Below are 25,160 nucleotides of genomic sequence, written 5' to 3'. Positions count from 1 at the left end.
AAAAGGGGAAAGCCCTAACCCAAATATACAGCATCCCCGACGCCGACGCTGCGCTTGAAGCCAAGAACCGACAGTATAACACTCTGCTGAAATCAATGTGAAGTTGATGGTTTGTGAACCTCGAATACATCAAAGCCTGTGATTCTAGCTTTGTAATCGAGTCTGTAACATGCTAGTACATGTTGGGTGGTCCAGGACGACCGGGCTGCTGGCGGGGAGGCCCACTGAATTGGCCATCGAACATCATACGTGGGTCTTCACCTCCTCGCATGCCAGGCATTGGAGGTACACCATACCCAGGAGGTGGGAAGTAGCCTGGCGGACCCTGCATGCCATTACCACCAGGTCCTCCGGGTCCGCCTGGAAAGCCCAATCCGCGGATATTGCCGGCAGGCGGGAAGCCAGGGAGATGGCCAAGTGGTGTGTTGCCTGCTGAGAAACTCGGTCCAGGGCCCATTTGTTGACCATTGGGACCATTAAGGCCAGGTGGCTGACGCATTGGACCACCAAAACCGGGTGGAGGAGCGATGTTTGGTCGTTCCTGGGGTGTTGGCGGCATTCCTGGTTGACCGCGTCCGCCCATGTACGGCATGTCCGGTACAGGCTGCGAAGGAATACCCATATTGGTCGGCATGCGAGGGTCGCCTCCGGTGTTACGGCGCTGAAGGCCCATAAGTGGATCCTCGGGGGTGGGGTATCCCATTGGCATGCGTTGATTCTTTCCTCGCATGGCCTCCTGTTGCTGTTGTTGTAATCGTTGCATATGTTGAAGCTCCAGTTGGCGGTCGGCTGCATCACGACGCATCATGTCATTCTCTGAAAACATGCGAGGGTCTTCCATGAAGCCGGGAGGCAGACCACCTCTGCCTTTTGGTTGGTGCTGAGCCGGAATCTGAGGCTGCTGTCTTTGCTGATCGAAGAAGGGCATGTTATGACCTTCCTGGGTCGGGCGAGGTAAATTATGACCCTGCACTTGAGGTGGTGTACCACGAGAAGGTTGTTGCATCAGATTCAGCAGGAAGTCACGCTCGCGCTGCTTTGTCGCCTGGTCACGCTGTGATTCCTCACGTGCACGACTGTTCAACAGAGCCGCAAGGTTTGCGTCTTGGGGACCATTGCGTTGCGGCGGAGGCTGATGGGGAAAGTGATCATCTGGGTGACTAGAATCGGGGCGTGGAGGTCTGAATTGATCAGACATTGCATTCTCAGGCGACATGCTGCTGAAGCGCGATTGCTGTGGAGGCCGAGATTCGGGTGGGCCAGCGCGTGGAGCCAGGATGTTCTCCAATATGCTCTGCTGTTCGAGTGTCCTTGGTGGTGGTCTACCATGTTGCGGGTCCGGCGGCGGCGATTGCTGGTGGAAGTCTAATGAGATACCTCCACCGTGCCTCATACCATTTGGCGGTGTGGGCATCGTTGTTGGAGGTTGAGGTCCTGGAGACGGGCCTGTACTGACTTGACCAAGCATCTGGAGAATGCGCTGGAAACCTTCCTTGTCAGCGTTCGCCTCCATGGCTGGTGCTGGGGACGCAGGTGCTGGAGCTGGAGCTTGGCCAGATGCTGCTTGTTCTTCTGGTTTTGCAAACATGGTCATGAACCTCGATTTCTTGTCAGGCTTGGGTTTCGCCGAGATGGTCTCTACTGGTGGGATATCCGCTGACTTGTCTCTACCCCAGTTGCCGAAGAGAATGCCCTGTGTAGGCTCCGCTCCAGAAGGCGTGTGCAGAGGGGCGGTCAGCATGGGCGGAGCGGTGATGGAAATGGCCGTAGATGTCTCGACTGGTACCTCTCTAGATTCGTCCTTTTCGCCAGCTGGCGTGTCCTTGGCCCTCATCTGCTCCTTCCAGCGCTGGAAATCCTCTTGTGTACGAGGCTTGAACTCCTTTTTCTCGACCTTGGTGTCCATCCATTCTGGGTCTTCTTCTCCGCCCACACGATTGCCACCTCTGTTCCACTCACGGCCATTGTCCCGTTCTCGATCTCGGTCGCGTTCACGCCAGCCGCCCTGTACACCAGTCTTGACACCCTCATCCTTGTCATCACGGCGACCCCAACGCGGTTCGTTGCGCTCGCGATTGCCACGGCGCGGGGCTACGTCCATCTCAGGGTCACCCTCATGCTTGTCGCGATTGCGGTCGCCGTTACGGTGAAAACGCTCAAAGTCCTCCTGACCCAGACTCTTGCGTCCCTTGACGTTGGTCCAGCCCTCACCGTCCTCTCGGGGAACGCGACGGCCGTTGGTGTAGCCCTTGTCTCGGTTGCGGTCGGTTTCGCGGTCCCGCGTCCACCGATCGTTCTTTGGGAAGCGGTCGCCAACATTGTCTCCGTCTGTAGAAGTGAAACCTGTGCGTTCCTTTGCATCGCCCGTTCCCTTGGCCGGCGTGCGTGCTGACAAGAAGGCTAACTTTGGCGGGCCAAGCACCGTCTCTTCGCCAGGTTCTACAAAAAGCGCGTCAATAGCGGCCTTGATGCCCTGAACATCAGAAGACTTACGCATGCTCTGACGCCGACCGAACTGGCCCATGGGGTTGATCAGCGGCCGCTGCTCATTTGGCGTGGCCCCTTCTCCGTCTCGAGCGCCCCGAGTGCGACGCATAGTGCCGTTATTATTGTTGGCATGGCCATTGTTGGTGCTTTGGTCGGCAGGCACGTCCATCCATTGTGAGATTGAAGGCAGTCCATCAGGCTTCTTGACTAGTGGAGACTCCTTCAGAGCCAACAGGTCAGCCTCCGAATAGGTAGGCCCCCGCATTCTCGCGAGCTCAGCGCAGCGCGAATGTGCAGGCAGGTATAGGGTAGGTTAAGCTTGTCGTGTTCAGCGTCGAGGGACGAGCCGTTATGTAGGTGATAAGGTGTTTAGTGAGTGATGATGGGTGAAGAGACTGTCTCGAGACAGCCGGGTGGTGAATCGCCTGTCTCGCTTGCAATTGAACAATGCCCGCTCTGCAACCCTTTTAGAGACTGAGAGTGGGACGTCGACGATGAATGCGATACAAATGGACGTTTGCGGTGGGATGATGTTGAGCGATTGCAGTATGGGTCGAGTTCGAGGCGCGTGCGTATCGCAAGTTGCTGAGCGAGGTGAAGGAGCTCGAGGTGGGATGCAACGTGGTAGGGGAGTAGCGCACCCCTGCTGCTGTAGCGGCGACGGAAAGCGGAGAAGAAACAATCGCGAGCTCACGTCTTTACGGCAGAGCGATAATTTCAGAATGGAAAAGTCTCGGGTAGTTATGGGGCACTCTGGTTTAAGCAGCGGGCGTGTGAGTAATAGCGCAGGTGTTTGTTGTGGTTTTGTGTCCCAGGTCGCGAGTGGTGCGGGTCTCTTTGAGAGCCAGCCCTGGAGACACGCGCCAAGCAATGCTGCGGGAACAAGTAGGTGCGTCATATTGGGGTCCGCGACATGTGCCCACAGCGTGCACTACACCAGGTAGACATGGCCTCACGTTCATCATTATCAGATTACGGCACGGATACGAAAATCAGACCACGTCGCGTGACAATGACTGCCTGGAGTTTTTTCTAGGCACTCGCGCCACTAATGAACTATGCATGACCCCCAAATTAAGAAGTCGCAAACAACGCCCTGTGTTTAAACGGAGGAAACACGCTGCAATGCTCTCGAATCGGTTTCCCAAATGCCTCACAAGGCTCAAAGATGCGTACCAAGACTAAAAAACATCAGACCTTCGCAAGGGAGGCCATCGTCTGTCCGAGGCTGTCACTGCTCCACGCAGCTACCTTCTCTCGATCGCACGTTTCATAGACACGTCCTGCTAGTGTCTTCAGTGCACGGTGTCGCGGATCGTAGCCATCGAGCATCATCTGGATCCATGGGATAAGCCCACATCTTGTGATGAGCGTTGTACTGCCTCCTACATGTGTTGCTCGCAGCAGCAGCCTCACAATCTTGTCCTTCGCCGAAGCTGGACACGATCGTGATCCATAATGAGTCAGCAACTGCTCAAATATGTTGCTCCTCCGGAACAGCTCCATATCTGCAGGCGTCCGCAGGCTGTCCATGAGATAGTCAAAGTACCAGTCCACTTCCTTGTGATACGTTGTGTCGTCGTCAGGTTGGCTGGCAACGATGCGATGCCAAAAGAAGCGTAGTAGAGAGCTAACATCCCAGGCTGGGGCGGTGGTGAGGAATTTGTTCACTGTGCTGAAGAGAGAGTGCGTGGGATCCGCCACAATACCCGCACAACGAGCGGCCAGCACGCCACCAACGTACGGGAAAGCTTCGGCACCAGTCAAGTCCACCGATTCCAGAAGCTCGCCGAGGAGGAGATAGAGTTGCTGGAGTTCAGAGTCCATATTGCTTCCTTGTTGTCCTGCAGCGGTCTCGTCCTTTCCGGGTACATGACGATTGCTGGATTGTATTGTCACCGTGAGTTGTCGAATGTTGTTGATGGCTTGTATGCGAATTTCCGTGTGCTCAGAGCAGAGGCACAATAGTAGTTCTCCAATATCTCCATCATCAAGAGCTTCGCCAAGCTCCTTTTTCCTCCATCGTGTAAGTCCGGTATGCTTTTCGTCTTCCACAGGCGGCGCCTCCAGGTCGATAGCAGATCTAGACTTGCCTTGCTGCTCAGTCTCTTCCGTGGGCCTGGGGACCGGCGATGTCGAGGATCTTTCCGAGCCACTGAAATCTGCTCCAGTTGCCAGCTTCAAGGCCTCCTTGGCTCTTTCCTTGCCCATTTTCCACAGAAACGCATCCTTCAAGACTTCTTTGTATGCCATGCTCGCAGACTCTACTAAAGCATTGCGTACATGCTCTAGTTGCGTCTCGTCTTCGCCAATCAACTTGAGGAGATATAGAAGTCTCGACAACCATTGCGCGATGGTATCCGCCGTAGTACCTACTGACGTTTCCCCACCCTTGAATGGCCACTGTTCCACCAAAGTCATCAACAATGTGCTGAAGGGGCCAAGGCTGCTTGCAGGTTGCCCAGTACGTTTACGCATGGCATCCAGGTCATCGAAGTATTTGATAGGTACTTTGGTGAACCGCGCACAGCAGTCATCTAGAAACCCCAGGACGTCGCAGGATGGTGTGGCCGACCCAGAGGTAGACCCCAAGCTTGCGATAAGAGCATCAAGCGCATCGGGTGAAGTTTTCGTCTGCAGCATTTCCTGGTCGTGCAAGATGTCACTTAACAAGGATCTGATACCTGTATACAGTTCACTCTCTTTCGCCGTTACCAGCAGCTTAAGAAGCGTCACAAACGGTGAGTACTGGAGTGATTCTGCTTAGGTTAGTAGTGGAACTATTGTAGCTCAAAAGAAAACTTACTCTGCTTTTGCCACCATCGCATAGCAGGCGAAAGCTTTGCTATCTGTATCCAGTGTTCAAGCTCCATAATACGGAAGACTTTATCTTCAGGTGATGCTGTAGGCTTGTCGGCCTCCACTAGCGCATTGCATAGCGGTACCGACACGTCGAATTTCTCTTGTAGCGCAACCTGGGGTGTGGCTTCGTAGTAAAGCCGCAGTAATCTGGTAATTGACTCTCGCTTCATGTCTTTCAGACCCGGCTTCTTAAGCACCAAGAACACAGTGCGAATGGGTGGGCAACGCCGACTGACTTCTGAGATCAGACGCTTAGCTGCTTGGTTCCATTGCTTGGAAGATCTGGTAGCACCGGCATCGTTGAGCTCTCCAAGAACGGCTTGCAGCTTCTGAAGCGCTACTATCAGGACGCGGATAGCGAACAACTGGATAAGATCGGAATTGTGGTTGAGACATTTGGTAAGAACTTGCTGGTTCAGTGGTTGTGGCAAGATGCTGTTCATCAGCACGGGTACTGGAGGTGGGTGGTCGCGGAAGCTTCTCTTCGCACCGAAGTACTTGGGCACGGGGAGCTGGATAGCTTGATAAAGGAAAGCAGAGTATCCTATCCATGTCGAGGTGAGCTTGGGATCGTAGCTAAAGTCGCGTCGCTTGATGAAGTAATCTGCAACCAGCTCGGGACAGGCTCGGAAGATGTCAACAACAAGCTCTTGGTGAAGGGTATTTGCGTATGGTCTTTGACTTTGTATAAACTCAGAGAGAATGACGTTCCGCACTTTGGGAGTCTTGCTATAGTTGTCAACTGACTCGAGGCCCAGATCATTGCCGTAATCAGCGGCATCGTCTTGTTCGCCCTCGTCGTCATCGAAGGTTGACGGATAGAAGCCTTGTGTAGGCAGCATAACACCATAGGCAGGATCTGTACAGACCAGGCGAAGGAAGTCATGCGCAAGCTGATCAGGTGCCTTTTGTCCTTCCGAGAGGGAGCCTTCCTCCACCTCGTAACTGTACAGACTAGCTATGCGAGAGAGTGCCTTTCCGTTCAAGATCCTGCTCTTTGTGTGTCTCGCGATAGCCTTGTCCTGGAAAACATGGCTTTTGAACACATCGAGTATCTCGTAGATGAGGAAAGGCGGGTCTGCGCGGATATGATCGAAGACAGCACGGACAACGTTGGTGTTTGATAAGATCTCGCTCTTTGCCCGCTCGTCCTGATACCTCAGGTGCGTTAGCAGATACCTGATGGCTGTCGTGCGAATGCTTGGTTTCTTGACATGGTCCGCCGCCGACTGCTCTCTTCCAAGATTGATGTTCCTTCCAAGTATTTTGGGCTCAAGTGTAAAGTCCCTCTTCGCGTAGACGGCTCTTGCATGCGCACCCTCGTTGAAGCGTACAAGCTCAGTAAGCAATCGCAATGCCGGCGCAATGACATTGTCCTCTTTGGGTGCTGCCGATGTACTACGGACAAAACGGCGAGCGATGGATGGCTGCAGGAGTGTCTTGGCAAGAAGTGTGCCGTACTCGAGGAAATCACCGTGGCTGGCAAAGACCTTGAACAGGAGCGCAAGCACAGCTGTTACCTGCGAGACAATCGCACTGTAGTTGGTTTCCACAGCATGATCCCACCCCTGGGTGAGGTTCTGCAGAAAGGACTTGTCCTGTTCATCCCGTCCTCTTCCTTTTTGTGTGTCCAGGTACTCGCGAAGTATGGCTCGCTTGCGGGGCAGGTCGTGCTCATCGGTCGGGTAGAGGATGGAGTCGAGGAAACGCTTGAATAAACTCAGGCCTTTTTTGTGTCAGATCCAGGTCATTGCAAAGTCTGGTTGTGCCTACCACTTCGAAAGTCGCCCGAAGAGCTTTGGTCGAAGAACAGGGCATTTTGTAAGTCGCGCGCCGACGTGACTTCTTCAGCGCTGCCATTCGGTCGTGGTGAGTTGCGCTCTGCCGTGTGGTCGACTCTTTGGCGCTTGGAGTCGCGATCAGAATGCGCGCTCTTGGTATTGGCCTCGAAAGCCGTTCTTTTCCCCATGTCGCATGTCCCGTGGTAACTCACAATCGCATCTCTCAAAAAGTTCTGGAAGTTCTCCCGGGATACGTGCAGGGATTAGCGCGCTAGTCCGAGGTCCATGCGTGCTCCAATCGGCGAACGTCAGCCATAACTCCGCACTTCAGTCCCTCTTCTTGTCCTGTATCATCTTTGACCACCTGGCGTCGTACAGCATTGAAGTGTCTGTCGCAATGGTTTGACCCCAGTGTCACTAGATTTCAACATCGTAGTAAGCAAACATGTGCAGTGAAACCTTTACGTCAATTTTGCACAATTCTTTCTATTATTCAATATGTGATGTGATATATTGTCTACCTATCCAGAAGCGAATCTTCCTGCCATCTTTCCAATTACAAAATCCTAGGATGACAAAGACCAAGATGCGATTGTGACTCTGCAAGAGCTCAATATGTTTCCTCTAATGGTGGTGGGATGGTCCCGATGACTTCTTCGTGATAGCGTGGTAACAGCAACAGAGATGCATGATATACAAAAAAAGAGAATGACAAAGACTCCAAATATGCCGCAGTGTCGCGATACCATGCAGATGAATCAGGGCTCGAAAATGAGTCGTGAGTTCGGCCCAAAGTCTCACACAACGAGTAAGACCCAGATATAAAACGCCGTACAAAGTTTTGATGGTAGGTTGCCGCTAAACAAGCAGATCCGGGATATGTTCAAATGGAGAACAGGGTATCATGTAGCGACGTGAAAAGGAAAAAAAGAGGTCAAGGGAAAGAGCAGCGTAAACGGGAACTATTGTTGGGTATTTTGGAAGGATAATTTCTGCGTGTTTTTTTGCTATCGTTTTAAGGGTTTGTGGTACTTTGAGCCCGAACTTATCGAGTTGTTCTTCTCGCGGATTTTTATTGTTGGTGGAGGTTCCTGGTTCTTGACGGAGAGGAGGGCTGAGATGGCAAGGGTGATTAGTGTGATGAGCTCTGCGGTAGCTGCACCAATAGCAGTGTAGAATGCGACACCCTGTATAGTGTATTAGTGGTTGTAGTAGTTGGAGGACGTGGATCTGAATTACCTGCTCTTCGCAGACAGCGCGGTACTGGTACCGTCCATTGGTCAAGACATTCGCGTTGGTGCACGAGTACCTTCCCAAGCTGGCCTTACTCGCCTTGTCCAACAAGTTGAACACAACCAACGCTGTGACCCACATGATGACTCCGAAGCTTCCAGCGACGATGCGGTAGACGTCCCGTGAGCGAAATGGTCGGCGGAAAGAGCGCTTAAAGGACAGTGTGAGGATGGCGACCGAGGCGAGGAAGTTGCCGGCGGCAATGGCAAACAGAACAATAGAAGGCGCAAGGTTGGTGTGGGCAGGCCAGACCATGGGCAGCTCGCCCTTGCGCAGATCGATATAGCGGTTGCCGCGGTAGATTTCAAACGTGTGCATGAGCATGCAGACGACGGCGCCGCTGAGAACGATGATGAGTAGGCGAAGACATGACCGGACTCGACTGAGCCAATGCGCTCGCGACGAGATGGCGAGCTCGAGAGGCATTGGCAGCCTGGGGGACTTGTAGTTGGCGTAGTCGGCGGCCTTATAGGACGAGAGAGAGCCGACGAGTCGCGAGAGGTTGTATGGAGTCGGCGGGGGAGGCGACGACGGCGAGGGCTCGGTAGTGGTAATAGTGCAGGTCTGGGCAGAGCTAAGACAAGTCGTCGTGGTGGATGTGTAGTGATTCGACGCGAAGTAAGCTCTGGCCATGATCTTGGGAGAGGTGTCGGCACAGGCGTGGCAGCTAGGCGTCGCGCACCCCTCGAGTGCTAATGGGGGCGTCGAGGTTTGCCGCAACAGTGGATAGAGAGAGTCGCGACGGGCCCAGAGGACATGTGTCGGAGCAAGACGAGGTGTGATGGACGCGGCAGGAAGAAATGGCCGTGACATAACCCCCTAGCCCTAAGCAACCTTAACGAGGCTGAGTCCCGGGGACGCTTGTTGAGCTCTGCCGATCGACTTTACGTCGAGACTCTGCATGCGCCAGACGCGCTCGGCTAGTATGCACTGGTACGCATCTTGTCTGCATCGACCCATTCAACTGCTCGCTTGCCAACTACTTTCTGCAGCCTGCATCTGCTTTCCATGGCGCATCGTGAAGTTGCTCAGGCAGACACTCCAGGAAGGCGCGACCTGCACTAGCGAAATGGTGCCCGGAATAGCCAGATTGCGCCTTCCCTATTGGCCCCGCGTTTCACCCGCGCCTCCAGAATCCATCTTCGTCATACTGTTTGCGCCTCATGTACAATATTTCCTTCTTGTACAGCACTCACCTCGTCCTACACTTTCTGACATGCACACGGCAATTGCCCACTCGAATACCCGCGCGGCCAAGCAACACCTCTACCATGTCTAGGCATCCTGCTGATATCACACATTCCTAGCATCGTCTTATTGAGCGTAAGACGCGCGTTCGTTGCAAAAAGGCGTCCAATGGCATCCTCGTTTCCGACAGGGGTATGCGGCCCGCTATTGACTCGAGCTGCCAGCGCCCAGGAACCACATTGAGAAATATCGTATACAGCTAGAAGCGACTGTCCGCCCGTTGAACGGAAATATGTGTAATTTGTCTACACCACACTGCTGCAGTAGCTTGGCCCCGAGTTCGTATTCCATCTGACATCTGGGCTGTGTAAACACCGATTTCACGCCAAGCTGTGGCCCCGCACAGCCACGGACCCCACGGCAACGCAGGCAGACTTGACGTTGTCTGGTGATGCAACTATTCGCGACTGCCAGTGATAAGGTGAGCGTTGGACGGCATCATCTTCCGAGGACAGGACAGCTTCCTGTTTCCAACGCCCTAGCCTGTACCCATATAATTATGTCGTCACTGTGCACGAACCCACGTTCTTCGGGCAAGGATGTGAAGAACTTGATCATCACACGGAACGAATTGCTGGCCTTGATACGTTAGCTTCATATGCCTTGGACTCAGAAAGACGATAACTTCTTCCTACTTTCAGGCTTCTACTTCTTATCATTGATAGAGTCTGTGCGAGTCTCACTCAGTCATACACTTCTCGAATAGCTCCTCAAATCCAGGCGATGCCTGCATTACGCCCTGCTTTTCCTTCTCCCAGGCTTCACCAAGTCCATCCGTCTCGGCAGCCTGCATGATAGCGTCAAGCATAGCCACTGATTCCTGTATTTCGGACATCAAATGCTTGATGTCTTCGCCGTTTGTCATTTTCTGACGCTCTATACATCTGCTCCAGAGCAGACACATCCCCATCATGATTGTTCCTCTGTGAGCAGGCAGCCTTGGCCATGCGTTGAGCTGTACACTCTGTGATGCCTTCAACGTCGAGAGAAGGAGAGGCTTGTGGCTAAATTCCAATGGCTCCTGTAATATGATTGAGAGCAGGGGCACAAGGTCGGGGAGGTGTTTGACTGTACCAATGCCCATGAGGCCTAGTAGAACAGGGACGTGTGACATGATCAATGTGGCCAACTCTGCGTACGACGACGGCCTAGGAAAATGTGCTAGAGGGGAGAGGACTCCTTCACGAAGGATCTTATCCAAGAAACGCTCCCGAGAGTCGCCTTTGTCGGTGTCTGCCGGAAGAAGCTGAGCAAGAATAGTCACAGTGGGGAACACCTCTTTCAAGAGCGTGACAGACTCGGCTTCCGGTGTGATAGAAGGGATATATGTGAACATGGGTAGCAGAGCCTCAGCAAAGATATTGTGGTATCCAGTGCGGTGCAGGAACTTTGTGGAATCCTGGCCGGCAATTGGCTTGTTCGTACCGCCCGCCACGACCGTCTGGTGTAGATTCTCAAGTAACAGGCCGAGCATGTGGCAGCCTCGCGCTTTCCACTCCGTTGCAACATCATCCATCATCTTCAGTATTGGGGGCATCAGCAAGTGCCATTTTGCTTCTATTGTCTTCGGATCCAGCACACTTATTGTCCATCCCAGCAAATCCAAGGCATACTGATTTACAGAGTCTTTCCAAGGGGCTGGTTGCCGTGAGGCTTCTAGCGCATTTGATGTAGGCTTATTCTGCGGAAAGAGAGGTGGGATGGTAAGCTGAAGAAAGTGTGATGCCAGGCGAAGGGAAAGCTCACTATCAGTTTTTTCAGCCCTAGAAACCTTCACAGCCTCGATGGCTGCGGTAGAGTCGGTAACATTGGGGTTGCGTAGCTGCCAGGCCATGACTACGTCGAGCGCATCTTTCATCCAAGGGCCGGGCTTGGTACCAAGTGCTTTGGCAAGGTCTGTACCTTTGAGAAGAGGTCTGAAGGTGTCGACGTCGAGGAGTTTGAGCTCGACAATGCGGTCAAGGAAGCTTTGATACGAGCGAAGAAGATCTTGAGATTATTAGCAGCATTCAGTGTAATTGATTGGCAAGTACTTACCATCTCTTGACACTCGTCCGAGCACAATCTCGTAGACAAGATTGAAAAAGACTTGCGTCCTCCATGTCGAACCCCAACGACGGATAGCCATGCCCAGAGTATCTCTAGCAGTCGCGTCGTTCGTTGGGTTGATGGTGTCTGGTCTTCCAAGGCCTTTGGCGCATTGAGCGACGACGCTGCGAATTTCTTCACTGTTGCTCAAAGAAGAAGCAATGACGTCGCAGATCTTGTTAGGTGCTTTGAAACCTTCGCGAGCCACTAGATAAGCAGCAAAGTAGGGTCGCTGTAACGGCTTTTGGTGAGGTATTGTTGGCGCATCGACCCAGGGCATCATGGTCGCGCAAATCCATGCCAGATATTTCTCTTCCTCGTTTCTCAGTAGAGTCTCTGGGATAGTAGAAGGCAAGCTAGCGTCCTTCATGACAGCCGACTCAGCAAAATCGTACGCCAGCTTGAAGTAGGCTGTTTCCGGATCAGAAGGTAGTTCGCGGGTAGGATCTGTGAAGACAGTCCTGTAGAGACCAAAACGATCGATGAGCTCCAGAGCCATACGTGGTCTGGGACCCCTCAGCATCTTCTCGAGCTCTATGCCAACTCGCTCGCGACTAATCTTGATCTTCAAGACCTCTTGTATTTCTACATTGCCTATAGCCTTGGCAGTCTCTGGCTCAATCGTGTAGTCAAGTCGGCTAGCGAAGCGGATCAGACGCAATACTCGTAGCGGATCGTCTTTGAAGGTCTGATATGGCTCGAGCGGAGTGCGGATGGTCTTGGCAGCCATGTCTTCATGTCCGCGTCCAGTAAAGTCTTCGACTTGACAGGTGTGGAGATTGTAGAACATGGCGTTGACAGTAGCATCGCGCCGCATGGCGTCCTCTTCGGCTGTGCCAAACTCCATCTCTGGATTACGAGAGACTTCGTTGTAAGTCTCTTTCCTGAGATTGACAAGGTCCAAATCGATGCCCATAATCTTGGTCGTGGCAGTCTCAAGGTTCTTTGACTTTTCAGGGTTCGCTTCAATCTTGTGCAGGCCTGGTGCAATCCTCTTCGTCTTGTCGCGTGGACTAAGGCCATCGTCTTTCTCGACAAGACCATGCTTCTCAGCGTTGCCAGGGATCTCAAGATATTCTTGCATTTTCAAGCCAAAATGCTCGCCAGTCATTTTGTTGATGGCAACATCGATATCATGGCTGCCAACTTTCAGAAGCTTATCTCGAACCCAGCCTCCAGTCCAACGCAGCACAATCTTCTCCTTGACTAGCTCTTCTGGAACCTGTACTCCAGTGACATCTCCACTTGAGGGTGCTTGGTCGATGTAAGCAGCCACGTCGAGCAGAAGTTGTCTGAGCTTGGACTCAACTTCTGTCAGTTCCAAGTGAGCAGAGTCGACATTTTCTGTTGACGCCATAGTTCGGTAGGGGTGAAGAAATTGGGGTGAGCGGCGGTCGGTTTTGCGCCGTTTGGGGCTCGGTTGTTGTGATTCGGATGGCGAGGTCGTCTTTGACATACGAGGTAGTTGCAGAGTGAGAGTAGAGAAATTTGTGCAAACTAGGCTATATCGCAGAAGTGGGCGAGGTGCCAGTGCAGGGAAGTCACGTTTGTGTAGTAGTGAAAATGTGCGCGGTGAACAGATTGAGGCACGACTCATCACCAACATGCATGTGAGTCGGAACGATGGCTGCAATGTGCCCCTCTCGCGTAGATGGCAGTAAAGACCGACAAGAAGGCCGAAGCGGGTGGGCTTGCTATGTTTGTGGGCACATGTGACGTGATGAGGGACAGTTGTGTGTTGATGGAGATGCCGCATTTCGTCCAGTCACAAAGCGCAGCGGCCGCAACTGCAATGATGCACCGTCCAACGTCGTCACACTCGCGCAGCTACAAACGGGCCAGCTGGTGAGAGGAAAGCCTCACTGCCGCCAAGTCCAGCACACGACAATCCGGATACATGCCGACTGCCTCAGAACTTCCGCGCGCATTCAGAACCCCGCGGGCGCATCGCCCTAGCCTCTCATGACGCCGCCTCAAGATGCCACGCCGAAACCCCCAAAGTACCCAGCCGATCCGGAGGCTTCGATGATACTACCCAGACAACGCGCATCGCCCGCCTCCTCTCTCGCCAGTCTTCCGTACCGCCGCTCGAATCCAAGCCTGTCCAAGCTGTTTGAGTCCACCACCAGCATATCCACCTCGCGACCCAACTCGGGCGCTGCAACCCCCACCCAGAGCACCGTACAGGGCTCGGTATTCTCACCGGGATCAAGGTTGAGTGGCACAGGGACGCCCAACAGTCTACCGTCGGGCGTATCGGACGAGTACCGCACGCTCATACAACAGGCCTTTGTGCCATGCGTCGCTGTCTTAGCTGACGCCCAGACCGAGGAGCTGATACGGGGGAAAGGGCTCGAGGGCGGGCTGCTGCAACTGCTGCGCCCATTCGGAGAGTCGGTTCCCGGCAAAGTCACAATACGAGATAGCAACGGCGCAAGCAAGAGCTGGGAGGATTTTGGTGTGCGCTTCATCGGCGTGGATGATGCATACCCGGACTTGCGCGTCGACACGGGCGGTCAGCGTACATCCTCGAGCTCCACAGGGCGACCACGACGGGCAGGAGGCCATGTCTCACAAATCGAAGAACTCGTCGACCGCCATCTGCAGTACTCCGAGTTCAACAGACAGTCTCCCGTGTCAGACTACATGAACAAAGGCGACGCAACAGCCACCCAAACAGATGGCACCGCCTCACCATTCCATACTCTCTACCTCCGCCGGCTACTGTCAGGGTTGCCCGTAGTACCTCACGAGACATTTTCCCATCCCGTGGCCGGCATAATAGCCATCTCGTCACGGAATCCACACCCTATAGAAGAGCTCCGAAGACTCTACAACCGGCAGCACGATGGCGATCTTCGTTTCCCCCAATGGGTAGAGAATGACTTCCTACGATATTACGTTTTGATACATGATGAAGAGACGGGAGACATCGCCAAATCCAATCAAACATTCGATTCGATGAAACGGCACTTTGGTCTCCATTGCCATCTACTACGACTCAAGAGCCAGCAATGCATAGCTTCAGACGATGACAGCGTACGGTTACCGACCTGCGAGTGGATGTCTGCAGGGGAAGAGCTAGCCGAGATTCAGAGGAGAGGTACGTCTGACTGCATCAGTGTGATGTAAATGTCATGTACTGACCAATCAACAAGAACTCACAGACGACATAACAGATCCAACCCCCTACTTCCCCGATTCCGACATTAGCAGCTTGCGCACCTTCATCCGCGAACTAGTCACGCAGTCTATAATACCCAACATGGAGCGCAGCGTCTCTACTTGGAACGAGCAGATCCTTTCCCGCCGTCGCGGCTTGTCAGGCCGCTTCATGTCTCTATCAAAACGCTGGACGCCATTTGGTGGCTCACGAACCTCAGGTTCATCATCCACTGCATCAGGAAACTCCAACTATGATAGTCTACAGGGCTTTTACCGCCCTGACGCCCCCGAGGCCATCATGCGACGTTTAGCAGATTATTGCTTCATGCTGCGTGATTGGAAATTGGCGTTGAGTACATACGATATTCTAAGAACAGACTTCCAAAATGATAAAGCCTGGCGACATTACGCTGGGGCCGCTGAGATGGCAGCCTTGTCCGCTCTTATGGCACCTACACCATTATCCTCTAAGAACCGGGCGGAGAATATCGATGCGTGGATTGAAGCTGCATCCTATTCCTACACCGACCGCCAACGTAGCGCAGCACCTTACTATGCTCTCCGCACCCTCGCTCTTAGCTTTGAGCTTTTGCGCCTCCGCGGCTCCTCAGCCGCCGACGACGCCGCACGCTGGGCGACCCGCATCCTTGAGACCGGCCTTGTAGGTGCGGTAGGTCATGCCCTCATCACCGAACGTATTTCAGCCTGCTACGCAGTGCGGACAGGCGTGGGCATTTACAAGCTAGGCAGTAGACGCAGAAAGGCAGCGCTCTGGGCTGTCCTCGCGAGTGAGAACTGGTACAGACTGGACAAATCACAACAAGCGGAACGCGCCCTTGACACCGCGCTCAGGCTGTACAACACCCAAGCTGAGAATGCGGAAGGTGGGGTAGTTAGACTGCCGTTCGAGGATATGCAGCGCTTTGTGGATCAGTTGAGACAACAGATTGTGGGCTTGAGGTTGGCTAATCAGGGATACGGCAGTGAGCATGGTGAGGGCGACGAAGAGGGGATGCAGAGCCCCGAGGTAGAAGAGGAGGCTGAGGCATTGGACAAGAGTCCACGGTTACACAGGAAGAGTCTGATTGGAAGCACGGTGCCGACTATCGATATGACAGGGCCTCTAAGTCCGGCTCTGGAGAGGCCGAAGGGTGAGGTAGATGCCAAGGGAGAGGGTTTTGAATAGACGGTAGATCATAATGTTCATGACGACTGGAGACTTGTTCATCAGACCTATGCGTACGTACAGTCGTCATCATTGCACTATTTATGGCCTCACAAGATGCAGAACATGACACGTCTCACATATACCAAGTGGCAATAAATCAACTGGAGGAATGGTTCTCATTTCCAAGTAGGTATCAGTCATATACCAGAGATCATCCTATCATCATTCGTTCGGCAACGCAAGCGCAACCCCCAAAACGCCAAAGCCAGTGATCAGAGCGCGGCCCAAGCACTTTGGCACCCGTCAGTCATGCTGGCATATGCAACGATGTGTAACAGACAGCCCCTGCCAATGCTCGTATGCTATGCAAAGAAGGAAAAAGGAAATAACCCGGGAAGAATAAGCGCCCAATGTTATGCTGGGGTATCATCATCAGCGTCGTCAATGTGAACCGTGAACCATTGTCCGTCGTAAACTATCATGCTACCGTACCTATAAAGCGGTAACAGCGGGTGTGGTCTCTGCCACTGCAGCACTCGTGGGTTCTGCGGAAGCCGTTTTCTTAGGCTCTGATGGGATCAGTGTAGGTGGTGATGCAATTGTAGGTGCTGGTGTAGGTGCACGGGATGTGGTGCAGGATGGAGTAGGGGAGGAAGTGTCTGAGGTGCGGAGACCGCGGAGCTTGATGGTGAGCCTGACAGGCTTCACCGGCTCTGGTGGAGGGATTTCAATGTTGGACTGCTGCGAGGCTGCGAATCCATTTGATTCGTCTGATGAGCTCTCAGTGCCCTCTGGTGTGGAATCAGAGTCAAAGAGTGGCATAGGTGAGCGACGCTTTCGAGAGCGCCGACGCTGATCGTCATCGTCGCCATCGACGCTAGGACTAGGTCGCTTCTTTGAGACGACCCGTGGCACAACGTTGACATCAGGTGGCCCAGTGTGAGGTCCGGCGATGTTGCGGACGGAAGAGTAATGCTCCCAAGTCTATGGTGCGTCAGTACTGCGTCGTCGGGATAGTGGTGGCGTGGCTTACGTGATAGGCAATGTGAAGTGTCTGGCGGCTGTCCTCAGCAGCCAGATCATCATTTGACGTGTAGTATGTGCGGGGTGAAAAAAGGTAGGTGTAGTCAGCCTGCCAGAGGCGGACATGGACATTGAGGGCAGAGGCAAATGCTGAGACTTCCATGTTGTCGGCCCACTCGCCGGGCTGGCCCATCTTCTCGACATGCTCTTCAAACTGTTGTTGCAGCTGCTCCTCAGTGTAGTATGTTGTGTCAATACGCTTCGCAGCGGCAGCAGCAGTCTTGCGTTTAGGATTCCGCCGTACGTTATTGCAGGCCATGTACTGGCGGTAGAAGTCTGCGCTATCTTTCATATGCTCTATAGTGGTAGTGCGTAGCACCTCGTGCATGTCTTGGGTGCCGTAGAGCTGGTCAGATAGGGCGTTGAATAGACAGTTGCCTTGGGCAAAGTCAGCCTTGAACATGGGAGATATGGGGAACTAAGCTCACCATCGCCACGGATCTGGCTGGCATACAGGGCATTGGCCTCGAGTATGGGAAATTCAGGCGAGTTGGCCCGTTGTCTTCGGGTAGCCATATTGACAGGTGTATCTAGCGTGGGTGTTGGACAGGAGAAGTCGGTGTAATGCAATGAGGAAGGCACGGGTGTGGGGTGACGGGGTCATGGATGAGGGTTGAGCTTAGGTGCGACAGTTGCTATTGCAGTGAGGGCTGTGCCGGCCACGCCAAGTTGGTGAAGGTCGTGGCCGGTGAAGGTGAATGTAGAATATCTTTGTGACGCGCCCGAACTCTTTGAAGCTCTCGAAGGGACACGGCGACAGGGATGGCTCAGCTTGGCGAGTCGCAGGAACAACGATCTCCGCCCTGAGTCAGGACAGCTCACGCACAGGAGCCTGGAGAAGTACAATCAGACGTCAGCCAACCAGACAAGGGGACAGTGGCTTCTTGTACTCTTCGCAACTGAGAAACTAAACGCTCGAGATGGTACGGAAAAATCTTCGGCCTACATACCTCGGAGCCTGCAATGATGTCACGGACCGCAGAGCTCCCCCAGCTAGCCGATGGGGCAGGCCCGACCAATTTTCGCGATGTACGGGCGGTGAAGAGCAAAAAAGCGCGTGCAAACATGCAAAAACGAGTCTTTTCAATAGTCTGCACAGTAACGGGAGGGTGTAGGTGGCTGAGAACAGCGTTATAACGGACTTGCACGGGGCAAGCAGGCCATCTGGTCAGTAAACAAACCTCCCATGTGCGCACGCGTTTTGTCTCGTGTGCGGGAAGGAGCCAATAAGCGAGCAGGGGAATCACGGCATGACACCCCGCCATCCCACCCAGCTCCGCAGCACGCACGATAGCAAGTAGCCGTCTATGATCCTACGGCATATCACAGGTGCGTCAATGCAGCTGTCACTCTGAATCTGAAGCAGTCATCATGGCCACCTGGGGGAATCTTGTCGTGGGGTCCAGGCAAGCTCGCCTGTCGATGCTGTCATCTGTCTTGAATTGCCCCTCCATGTCTGTCCCTTGTAGTAGTAGTACCTATCACACCACTGCGTATGACTCTACAACTTATCTAGTGCATATCGGGCTGCAACGCAAAGACCACACCAACACTACTTCAGAGCAGCCTATTCCGTATATCCGTCATTCAAAAGGATCCTTAGACCTGAACTGTAGTCAAGATTGTCTTGATCTCTTCTACGGCAGGCTTTAAGCTCTTTGACGGTAGACTCCAATCATGGCGCTTCAACCCTCCCTCATGTGTCAAGTACCAGAGAGTCTCGGCGGCTGCAATTCGTACCTATACCACTGTCAGCACGAAAGCAACGTCGTTAACATGTTGCTCGTACCTTTGGGAACGGATGTAAAAGCATGCTCACGACCTTGGAGAGAGTATCGGTCCTTGTCAGTGCTATGTCTCCCAAGCCACGATACACGTCCAATGCGAGATGAAGCTTTTGCATGTGCGTAGACTTGAAGTGGGCCTTTTGAGTATAGGAAAGGAGAACTCGGAAGCTGGACTTGTTAGCTGATCTGCAGACATGATACGATAGACAAGCCCTTACTTGAAAGGCGTCGACTGCAGACGCTGCATAACCTGCATGTCGAACAAGAAGGATATCACCTCTAGTAGTGGAAGCAAAACCCTATCATTGGTGATGTTTTCCTTGAGGAGCGTCAGAAAGCAGTTTGCAAAGTCGACCAAGGTGAACCGCGGATCGTCCGATAAGTCTTCGTTTGGAAGTATGGCGACAAAATCCAGCAAAGCTGCCCGCGAATTCTGCACAACAGACTCAGAGCCCATGCCCGCAGAACTCACAAATCCAACACAGATGGCGTCCCTGATCGAGGGGTCTACCGCTAATACACCTAGTGCGCTCAGGAAGTAAGCCTCGGAAGAGACATTGTGTATGACCTCATTGTTATTTTCCCTTTGCTGGAGAACTTGATAGGCGATCATGCGCATTTTGTCCAGCTTCTCCAGAGATAACCGAGTTATGTCGGCAAAGATGTCGTACTCGCGCTCGTTGCGTCTTCCGGTGAGTAAATCACATGTCCAAGCCAACTGGCCAGTTTTCAAGGCCTCAAGTCGAACAAGTGACCCGACATCTCCCCGCTCGGTGATGGTATAGTCATTCAATGCAATATGCAAGGCGCTTGCAATCTGATCTTGTACATCTGAAGCAAGCTGAGCTGGTCGCGAAGTCTGACTGCTAAGCAAGCAACCCAAGGCTCGCAATGCCACTGTTCGAGCCTCGATTGCTACAGCTGGAGTGCATCTAAACGTGAGTACCTTCACTATTCGTCGTTGAAGGAGTTGCTTTTCGGCATGGGCTGCTAAACTGATCAAACTACCATGTGTAGCCCCGAGGGCGATAGCATGTCCAGAACATCGCAGCCCATTGTAAGATGCCTCATTTTCCAATCGATCTAGCCACGATACTACTACTTCGACCGTTTTAAACCCAGGTGTCCCAATTAGTAATGAAACTATTGCTGGAATAGCAGCAGCGATAGCATTCAAGACTGGCTCCTCATGACGAGCCAGACAAAGATTCAATAGGTCACAAACGTGATTTGCTGGCAAGCTAGAAGGCCAGAGCTCACTGGGATACCCAAGGGTAAATCTTGCAATCGCTCCAATGAATGTGCATACTGATGATGCTGTGAACTGAGGCCGTAGCGCTGGTGATGTGAACGCTTTGTCTTCGAGCTTTAATTCGCTGGCGAACAATGTCCAGAGCTCCATCAAGGGCGCATGTGAGTTCTCATGTGCTCTCTTGGCGTGAGACAATCCTGCAGTGTCAATGAGAGCCGCAAGTGCAGTCACCAATCCTTGGCGCTCTTCAACCTCGCGAGGCCGCAATGCCGCGAGCTTTTTGCGGACTTGAATCGACATTTCTTGTACCACCACAGGAGGCCGAGCCTTGGATAGAGAGCCTATAGCGTCTGCTGCAAAGAGGCGTGAGTCAGAGTCCAACGACCCAGTTCCCCTCCAATCTAGCAGACCGCTGAAGAGAGCATCCCAGTACAGTGAATACAACCCTCCCGCCTTGATAGCCACATCAGACATTGCTCGTTGACGGAGCCCGACAGCATGGAAGTCAACGATCTGTACGAGCGGTATGCCCTCTTCTATCGTGTTGGGGTGGCGACCGATGAGTTCCTGAAGCGCAGCTGATGATCCTCTTCTGATATTACCTGCTGGGTCAAGACATGCAGCCACAACCAACTCAATGGCCAACACTTGAGGGACGTGTAACGACTTGAGGTGCTCAGATGCTTTGATTGAAGCGGTCTCCACTGCCAGGAGGTCGGTTGTAGGGTAGCGGCGAGAGAGTGCCCAGATACCGAAGCAAGCTGCATCACGTACATTGGTACCAATAGATCCTCCAGTTGGTGAGCGCTGCTCGAATCCGAGGGACAGCAGAAGGGCGTTGAGTACTTCCGACAAATGGCCGGTAGAGATCGCTTTGCGATAGAGTAATTGCGATAGCGTTAAGGTTAACCCGTGCCATCGAAGTGGGTTGACACCATTCAGATTCCGTCTGGAGCCCTGCCAGTAGATATTCTCTGTGAGAGAGGAAAGTATCGCTTCAACCACTTCGCTGGCCATGTCTGCATCCAATTTAAGGGTGATGATACTAAGCGCTTTGCTGGCACCATATCTGACCGGTGTATCGCCATCTGCAAGTGCTTCGAGAAGGTATTCGATGACCTCTTCCAATACCACTGTTGAGTCAAGACCAGGAAGGACTGACGTTGCTTGGAGGCAATGTAGCACGGTGTTACGCAAACTCTTCACGACTAGTTTGCGCGCAACAGCTGACGATCTAACAAATGCAAGACTCTCTTGGTCCAGGATCTTCCTGCATGACAGATAGATGGCAGCGAGGAAAGGGCCTAGTTCCTCGTTTGTAGCGGATGCTAGAAGACCGGATAAGAACGACAGTACACCAAGACACTGGTGTATATCGGTTCTCTCGCCGTTGATATCTGTGAAAAAGGATAGCGACCATTGCACCATGGCATCCAGTAAACCTAGCTTTTGCATGTCTGGTCGCACACACGTTCTCACTAAAAGACTTGCAGCGGCAGCCCTCTCCTTTGTAGGAGAGCGAAGGCCTGACATACATACCGAGAGCACTCGGAGAGTCACGCCAGGCAATTCTGCCGGCAGCCTCAGCCCTACAGCTACTGGCGCTTCTGCAGAAACTTGCAGCCCAGACATAGACTCCAAGGGAAAGGGCGCTAAGAGTAGCTGTGAGAGCCACAACAAGAGCACATAGCGCTGTATCCATGGCTGAACCGCTAAAGGCTGTATGGAATCATCGTTCTCGGACCTGGGATCTTCGCTGGCCTCCAACTCCCTCAAGATTGGTTCGAGATAACGCGGCTCATTGTTGAAGAATCCTTTGATGACCTTCTCGCCTCGAACCTTACAAAAGGTATTCAATACAGAGCATATGGCATGCGGAAGAGTGATGAAGCCTTGTGATGGCTCTTCTTTGGCGCTCACTGATATCGCTTCCAGATAGGCAGCAACTAGGGGAGGAATGAAGGTTTTCAGATGGGTGTCTAGGATCTGTGGATCCTCCTGAAATGGCTCGACCTAGTGGAGTTCAGCATCTTGCGATGATATAACGATGCAGAACTCATACCAAGCTGCATGCTTTGTGCATATCAGTTGCTCTGACATGTTGACGGAGGGGACCGAGGGTCGCGCCATGCTGTCGTTTTCGCAGCAGTCGTGGCAGTAGCCTCTCGAAATCTGAAAGGAGCGATGCAGAAGCTCGCTGCAATTTCAGGTCGTCGTCCTCTCCGGCACTCATCGTGACTCAGGGTGAAGTTGTGATTCAATTTGCAGATGACGATGGGTGCCTTGTCGCCCGAGTCATTTTTGGTCATCATGGGCAAGCACGACGCGTGGTCCTGAGTCAACCCCCGCGACGCGCTTTCACAACTTCTTCCACGAACAACGGCCGCGCAACTACGTCAGTCACAACAACACGCACAATGGCGGAAGACAACTACAGGGACTATCTTGTCGCGAGAGTAATTACAGAACAAAAGCCTATCACCTACAGGCTGCTCAGCAGAGTACTCAAAACCAATGTCAATACAGCGAAGCGGTCAGTGCAGCCCTTTGCAACTGTTCAAATGTGAGCTTACATGATGCAGGATGCTCTTCGAGTTCCATCAATATCAAAATGCGCGAAAACCGAATTCTGTCCACGCCACCTACCTTGTCGTTGGTACACCGAAACGGACTGAGAGGACCAATGGCGCCCCCGCAAGGAAAGGCGAAGACGCTGACAAGCGCAATCCGCCCACTATGAGCTCCAAGCCACATCTACAAGGGCCTGGAGACCCCGATTATATCAGTGACTCAGACGACGAAGAGACGCCCGCGCCTGAAGGTGTAAAGGAAACCCGGATTCTGCTGGTGCCAGAGACCGATTTGGAAAGTGCGTCTCGGTACATGATGACCGCGAGACTTCGCTGACGGCCTGCACAGAGACCCGATCAGAGCTTGAGGATGGATCCACGGCTCATATATATAGTCTGGAGGCTGGTGCGCTTAAGGTATGAGGCCCCCGTACACTTCAAGGCTTCTACTAAAGCAGGCACAGCTTAGCATTCTGTCTTTGTGCAACCACGAGGTTGTAGCAGAGTATACAGACGAAGATCCTCTGGAGCGATGGAGAGTGTATGGTTCAATACGAAACCAACACATCAAGGTATGAAAACTAGTCACATATACTTGGACACGCTAATTTGTTTGTAGAAAAGGACTGCAAAGTATGCCCCTTCTACTGCTTCATCCAAGCCCGCTACGAACTCCGTTATGATGCCTGTCACAAAAGCTGCAATAAGCCTAAGCATGAAAGGAAAGGAGAGCTCGACATCTACAAGGAGAGGAAGCGCATCTGAAGATAACACATCCGATCGTTCAACACCACAACCCTCTGCCGGCTCCACTACACTCAAGAGGGGCGATTCAAAGTCCGGGGCGAAGAAAGACAAGGCAACGGGTGATTTGTTCAAATCCTTTGCAAAGGCTAAGCCAAAAGCAAAAGAAGCAGAGAAGTCGCAGGAGTCTACGCCGGCTCTGGTTGAGTATGGTGCGTAAACATGTCGTCGTTTCTGACTGTATACGACTAACTTGTCTAGAACCCATGCAAGGCATGTCCGAAGACGAAGGCGATCCCGATGACGAACCTGAAATCAAGATCGACGAGGAGAAGAATGAAGCAGCCCGCAAAGCTCGAGAAGAGCGAGCCGAAAGGCTACGCAAGATGATGGAAGACGATGGTAAGTCCTCAGAGCTGAGGTGGCTTTTGTCGTCTAACGTTCGTAGACGAGGAAATGCCCGATGCCCCAGCCACAGCAGATTCACAGCCAGAAGCACCCTCTACAGCGGCCACGGATACAACTGAGCCAGCTGAGGGCGAAGCTACAGTTACCGTTACGAACGGTCGTAGGCGCGGCCGAAGAAGAGTGATGAAGAAGAAGAAGGTCAAGGACGAAGATGGCTATCTCGGTTAGTAGTCAAAGCGTCCGCAAAGCCTTCCAACTAATTGCGCACAGTAACTAAGGAAGAAGCCGTCTGGGAGTCCTTCTCCGAAGAGGAACCCACGACAAAGAAGGCCAAGCCAGCATCTGCCAAACCATCAAGCTCAGCGAAAGGAAAGAACGCAGGCAAGAAAGGACAGGGGAGCATTGCCAGTTTTTTCAAGAAAGCTTGAGATGTCCATAGACAGACACGCTTGCTAATATATTTCCATGTATGTCACGATGAAGACGGGAATGTTCCTGAAGTTTTGTCTGGACAGTGCGAAAGTCGAGCATAGTGTAGTGTACAATCATTCAAGCTGTCCCCAGGCATTTCCAATGACAGATATTCCATTCATACCGGCCGAATGATTCGGCCGTTTTGCAACGGTAAATGCCCTGTAATTGATGCAGCAAACTCCTGCAAATCTCGCGAAGCGACGTTGCTCAGGTCGCCGACTTGAACGACTTCATACGCCCACCGTACCGGATGTAATGTTGTACACAGATCTTGACTTGTTGAACGGCTCCGTGGCGCTGTGATGTTATACGATACGGTTGGCTTAGTTCAAAGGGAAATCCTCCTCATTGACATGCGTGCTATATCCGATTCTGATCCACTTAGTTTTGTCTTCGTGTATCATCCAGCTTGCTGGTCCTCTGCATGAGATTGTCTGTGTTCTGGAATCGCACTGTTGGTGATGACAGATTCGGTCCCTCCTCGGGTGCCCCGCAGAACCGGGGAAGTATGTGCTTCGCCAACATCTACTTCTTCGTAATTTGTACAACCATAAAACCGTGTCAACATTCTAAGCTTCTCTGCGAAAGGCGGGTCAAGAGCCGCACTGGCACTTGCACTAAGCCATACAGAGGCTACTGACCTCATTGAATCTGCACGATTTGGCAGGTACAGATCTGGTTGATGACGACATCATTCTTAGACAACATCAAATAGTCTGATGCTTCGCAACTCTTAACTGCTTCAAACGC

The 25,160-nt window shown here is 52.7% G+C and overlaps 7 protein-coding genes across 7 annotated transcripts; 2 read left to right on the top strand and 5 right to left on the bottom strand.

The window, feature by feature from the left end:
* Positions 1–172: 172 nt before the first annotated feature.
* Positions 173–7,318, bottom strand: GT037_002271 (uncharacterized protein; the record flags this gene model as incomplete). Its single annotated transcript, XM_038927318.1, has 4 exons — positions 173–2,753; positions 3,755–5,246; positions 5,294–7,075; positions 7,123–7,318. 4 exons carry the CDS (start codon positions 7,316–7,318, stop codon positions 173–175), a joined length of 6,051 nt encoding a protein of 2,016 aa, XP_038790610.1.
* An 819-nt stretch (positions 7,319–8,137) lies between these two features.
* Positions 8,138–9,056, bottom strand: GT037_002270 (uncharacterized protein; the record flags this gene model as incomplete). The annotated part of the gene is made up of 2 exons (XM_038927317.1): positions 8,138–8,317; positions 8,370–9,056. 2 exons carry the CDS (start codon positions 9,054–9,056, stop codon positions 8,138–8,140), a joined length of 867 nt encoding a protein of 288 aa, XP_038790609.1.
* A 1,294-nt stretch (positions 9,057–10,350) lies between these two features.
* Positions 10,351–13,116, bottom strand: GT037_002269 (trna nucleotidyltransferase; the record flags this gene model as incomplete). Its single annotated transcript, XM_038927316.1, has 2 exons — positions 10,351–11,660; positions 11,709–13,116. The coding sequence occupies 2 exons, from the start codon at positions 13,114–13,116 to the stop codon at positions 10,351–10,353; spliced, it is 2,718 nt and encodes a 905-aa protein (XP_038790608.1).
* Positions 13,117–13,721: 605 nt separating this feature from the next.
* On the top strand, positions 13,722–16,110 carry GT037_002268 (uncharacterized protein; the record flags this gene model as incomplete). The annotated part of the gene is made up of 2 exons (XM_038927315.1): positions 13,722–14,862; positions 14,918–16,110. The coding sequence occupies 2 exons, from the start codon at positions 13,722–13,724 to the stop codon at positions 16,108–16,110; spliced, it is 2,334 nt and encodes a 777-aa protein (XP_038790607.1).
* Positions 16,111–16,584: 474 nt separating this feature from the next.
* GT037_002267 (uncharacterized protein) lies at positions 16,585–17,691 on the bottom strand (the record flags this gene model as incomplete). Its single annotated transcript, XM_038927314.1, has 3 exons — positions 16,585–17,076; positions 17,126–17,553; positions 17,604–17,691. 3 exons carry the CDS (start codon positions 17,689–17,691, stop codon positions 16,585–16,587), a joined length of 1,008 nt encoding a protein of 335 aa, XP_038790606.1.
* Positions 17,692–18,774: 1,083 nt separating this feature from the next.
* On the bottom strand, positions 18,775–22,447 carry GT037_002266 (beta-tubulin cofactor d; the record flags this gene model as incomplete). Its single annotated transcript, XM_038927313.1, has 4 exons — positions 18,775–18,915; positions 18,965–19,130; positions 19,181–22,227; positions 22,277–22,447. 4 exons carry the CDS (start codon positions 22,445–22,447, stop codon positions 18,775–18,777), a joined length of 3,525 nt encoding a protein of 1,174 aa, XP_038790605.1.
* A 184-nt stretch (positions 22,448–22,631) lies between these two features.
* GT037_002265 (dna polymerase subunit cdc27 protein) lies at positions 22,632–24,364 on the top strand (the record flags this gene model as incomplete). Its single annotated transcript, XM_038927312.1, has 8 exons — positions 22,632–22,747; positions 22,797–23,083; positions 23,134–23,201; positions 23,249–23,356; positions 23,404–23,740; positions 23,790–23,930; positions 23,977–24,159; positions 24,207–24,364. The coding sequence occupies 8 exons, from the start codon at positions 22,632–22,634 to the stop codon at positions 24,362–24,364; spliced, it is 1,398 nt and encodes a 465-aa protein (XP_038790604.1).
* Between the last annotated feature and the right edge of the window lie 796 nt (positions 24,365–25,160).

The sequence above is a fragment of the Alternaria burnsii genome, assembly GCF_013036055.1.
Source record: "Alternaria burnsii strain CBS107.38 chromosome Unknown 750, whole genome shotgun sequence".
NCBI classification, from domain to species: domain Eukaryota; kingdom Fungi; phylum Ascomycota; class Dothideomycetes; order Pleosporales; family Pleosporaceae; genus Alternaria; species Alternaria burnsii.
The sequence above is the reverse complement of the archived record's forward strand: the minus strand, read 5'-3'. Positions and strand labels throughout refer to the sequence as shown.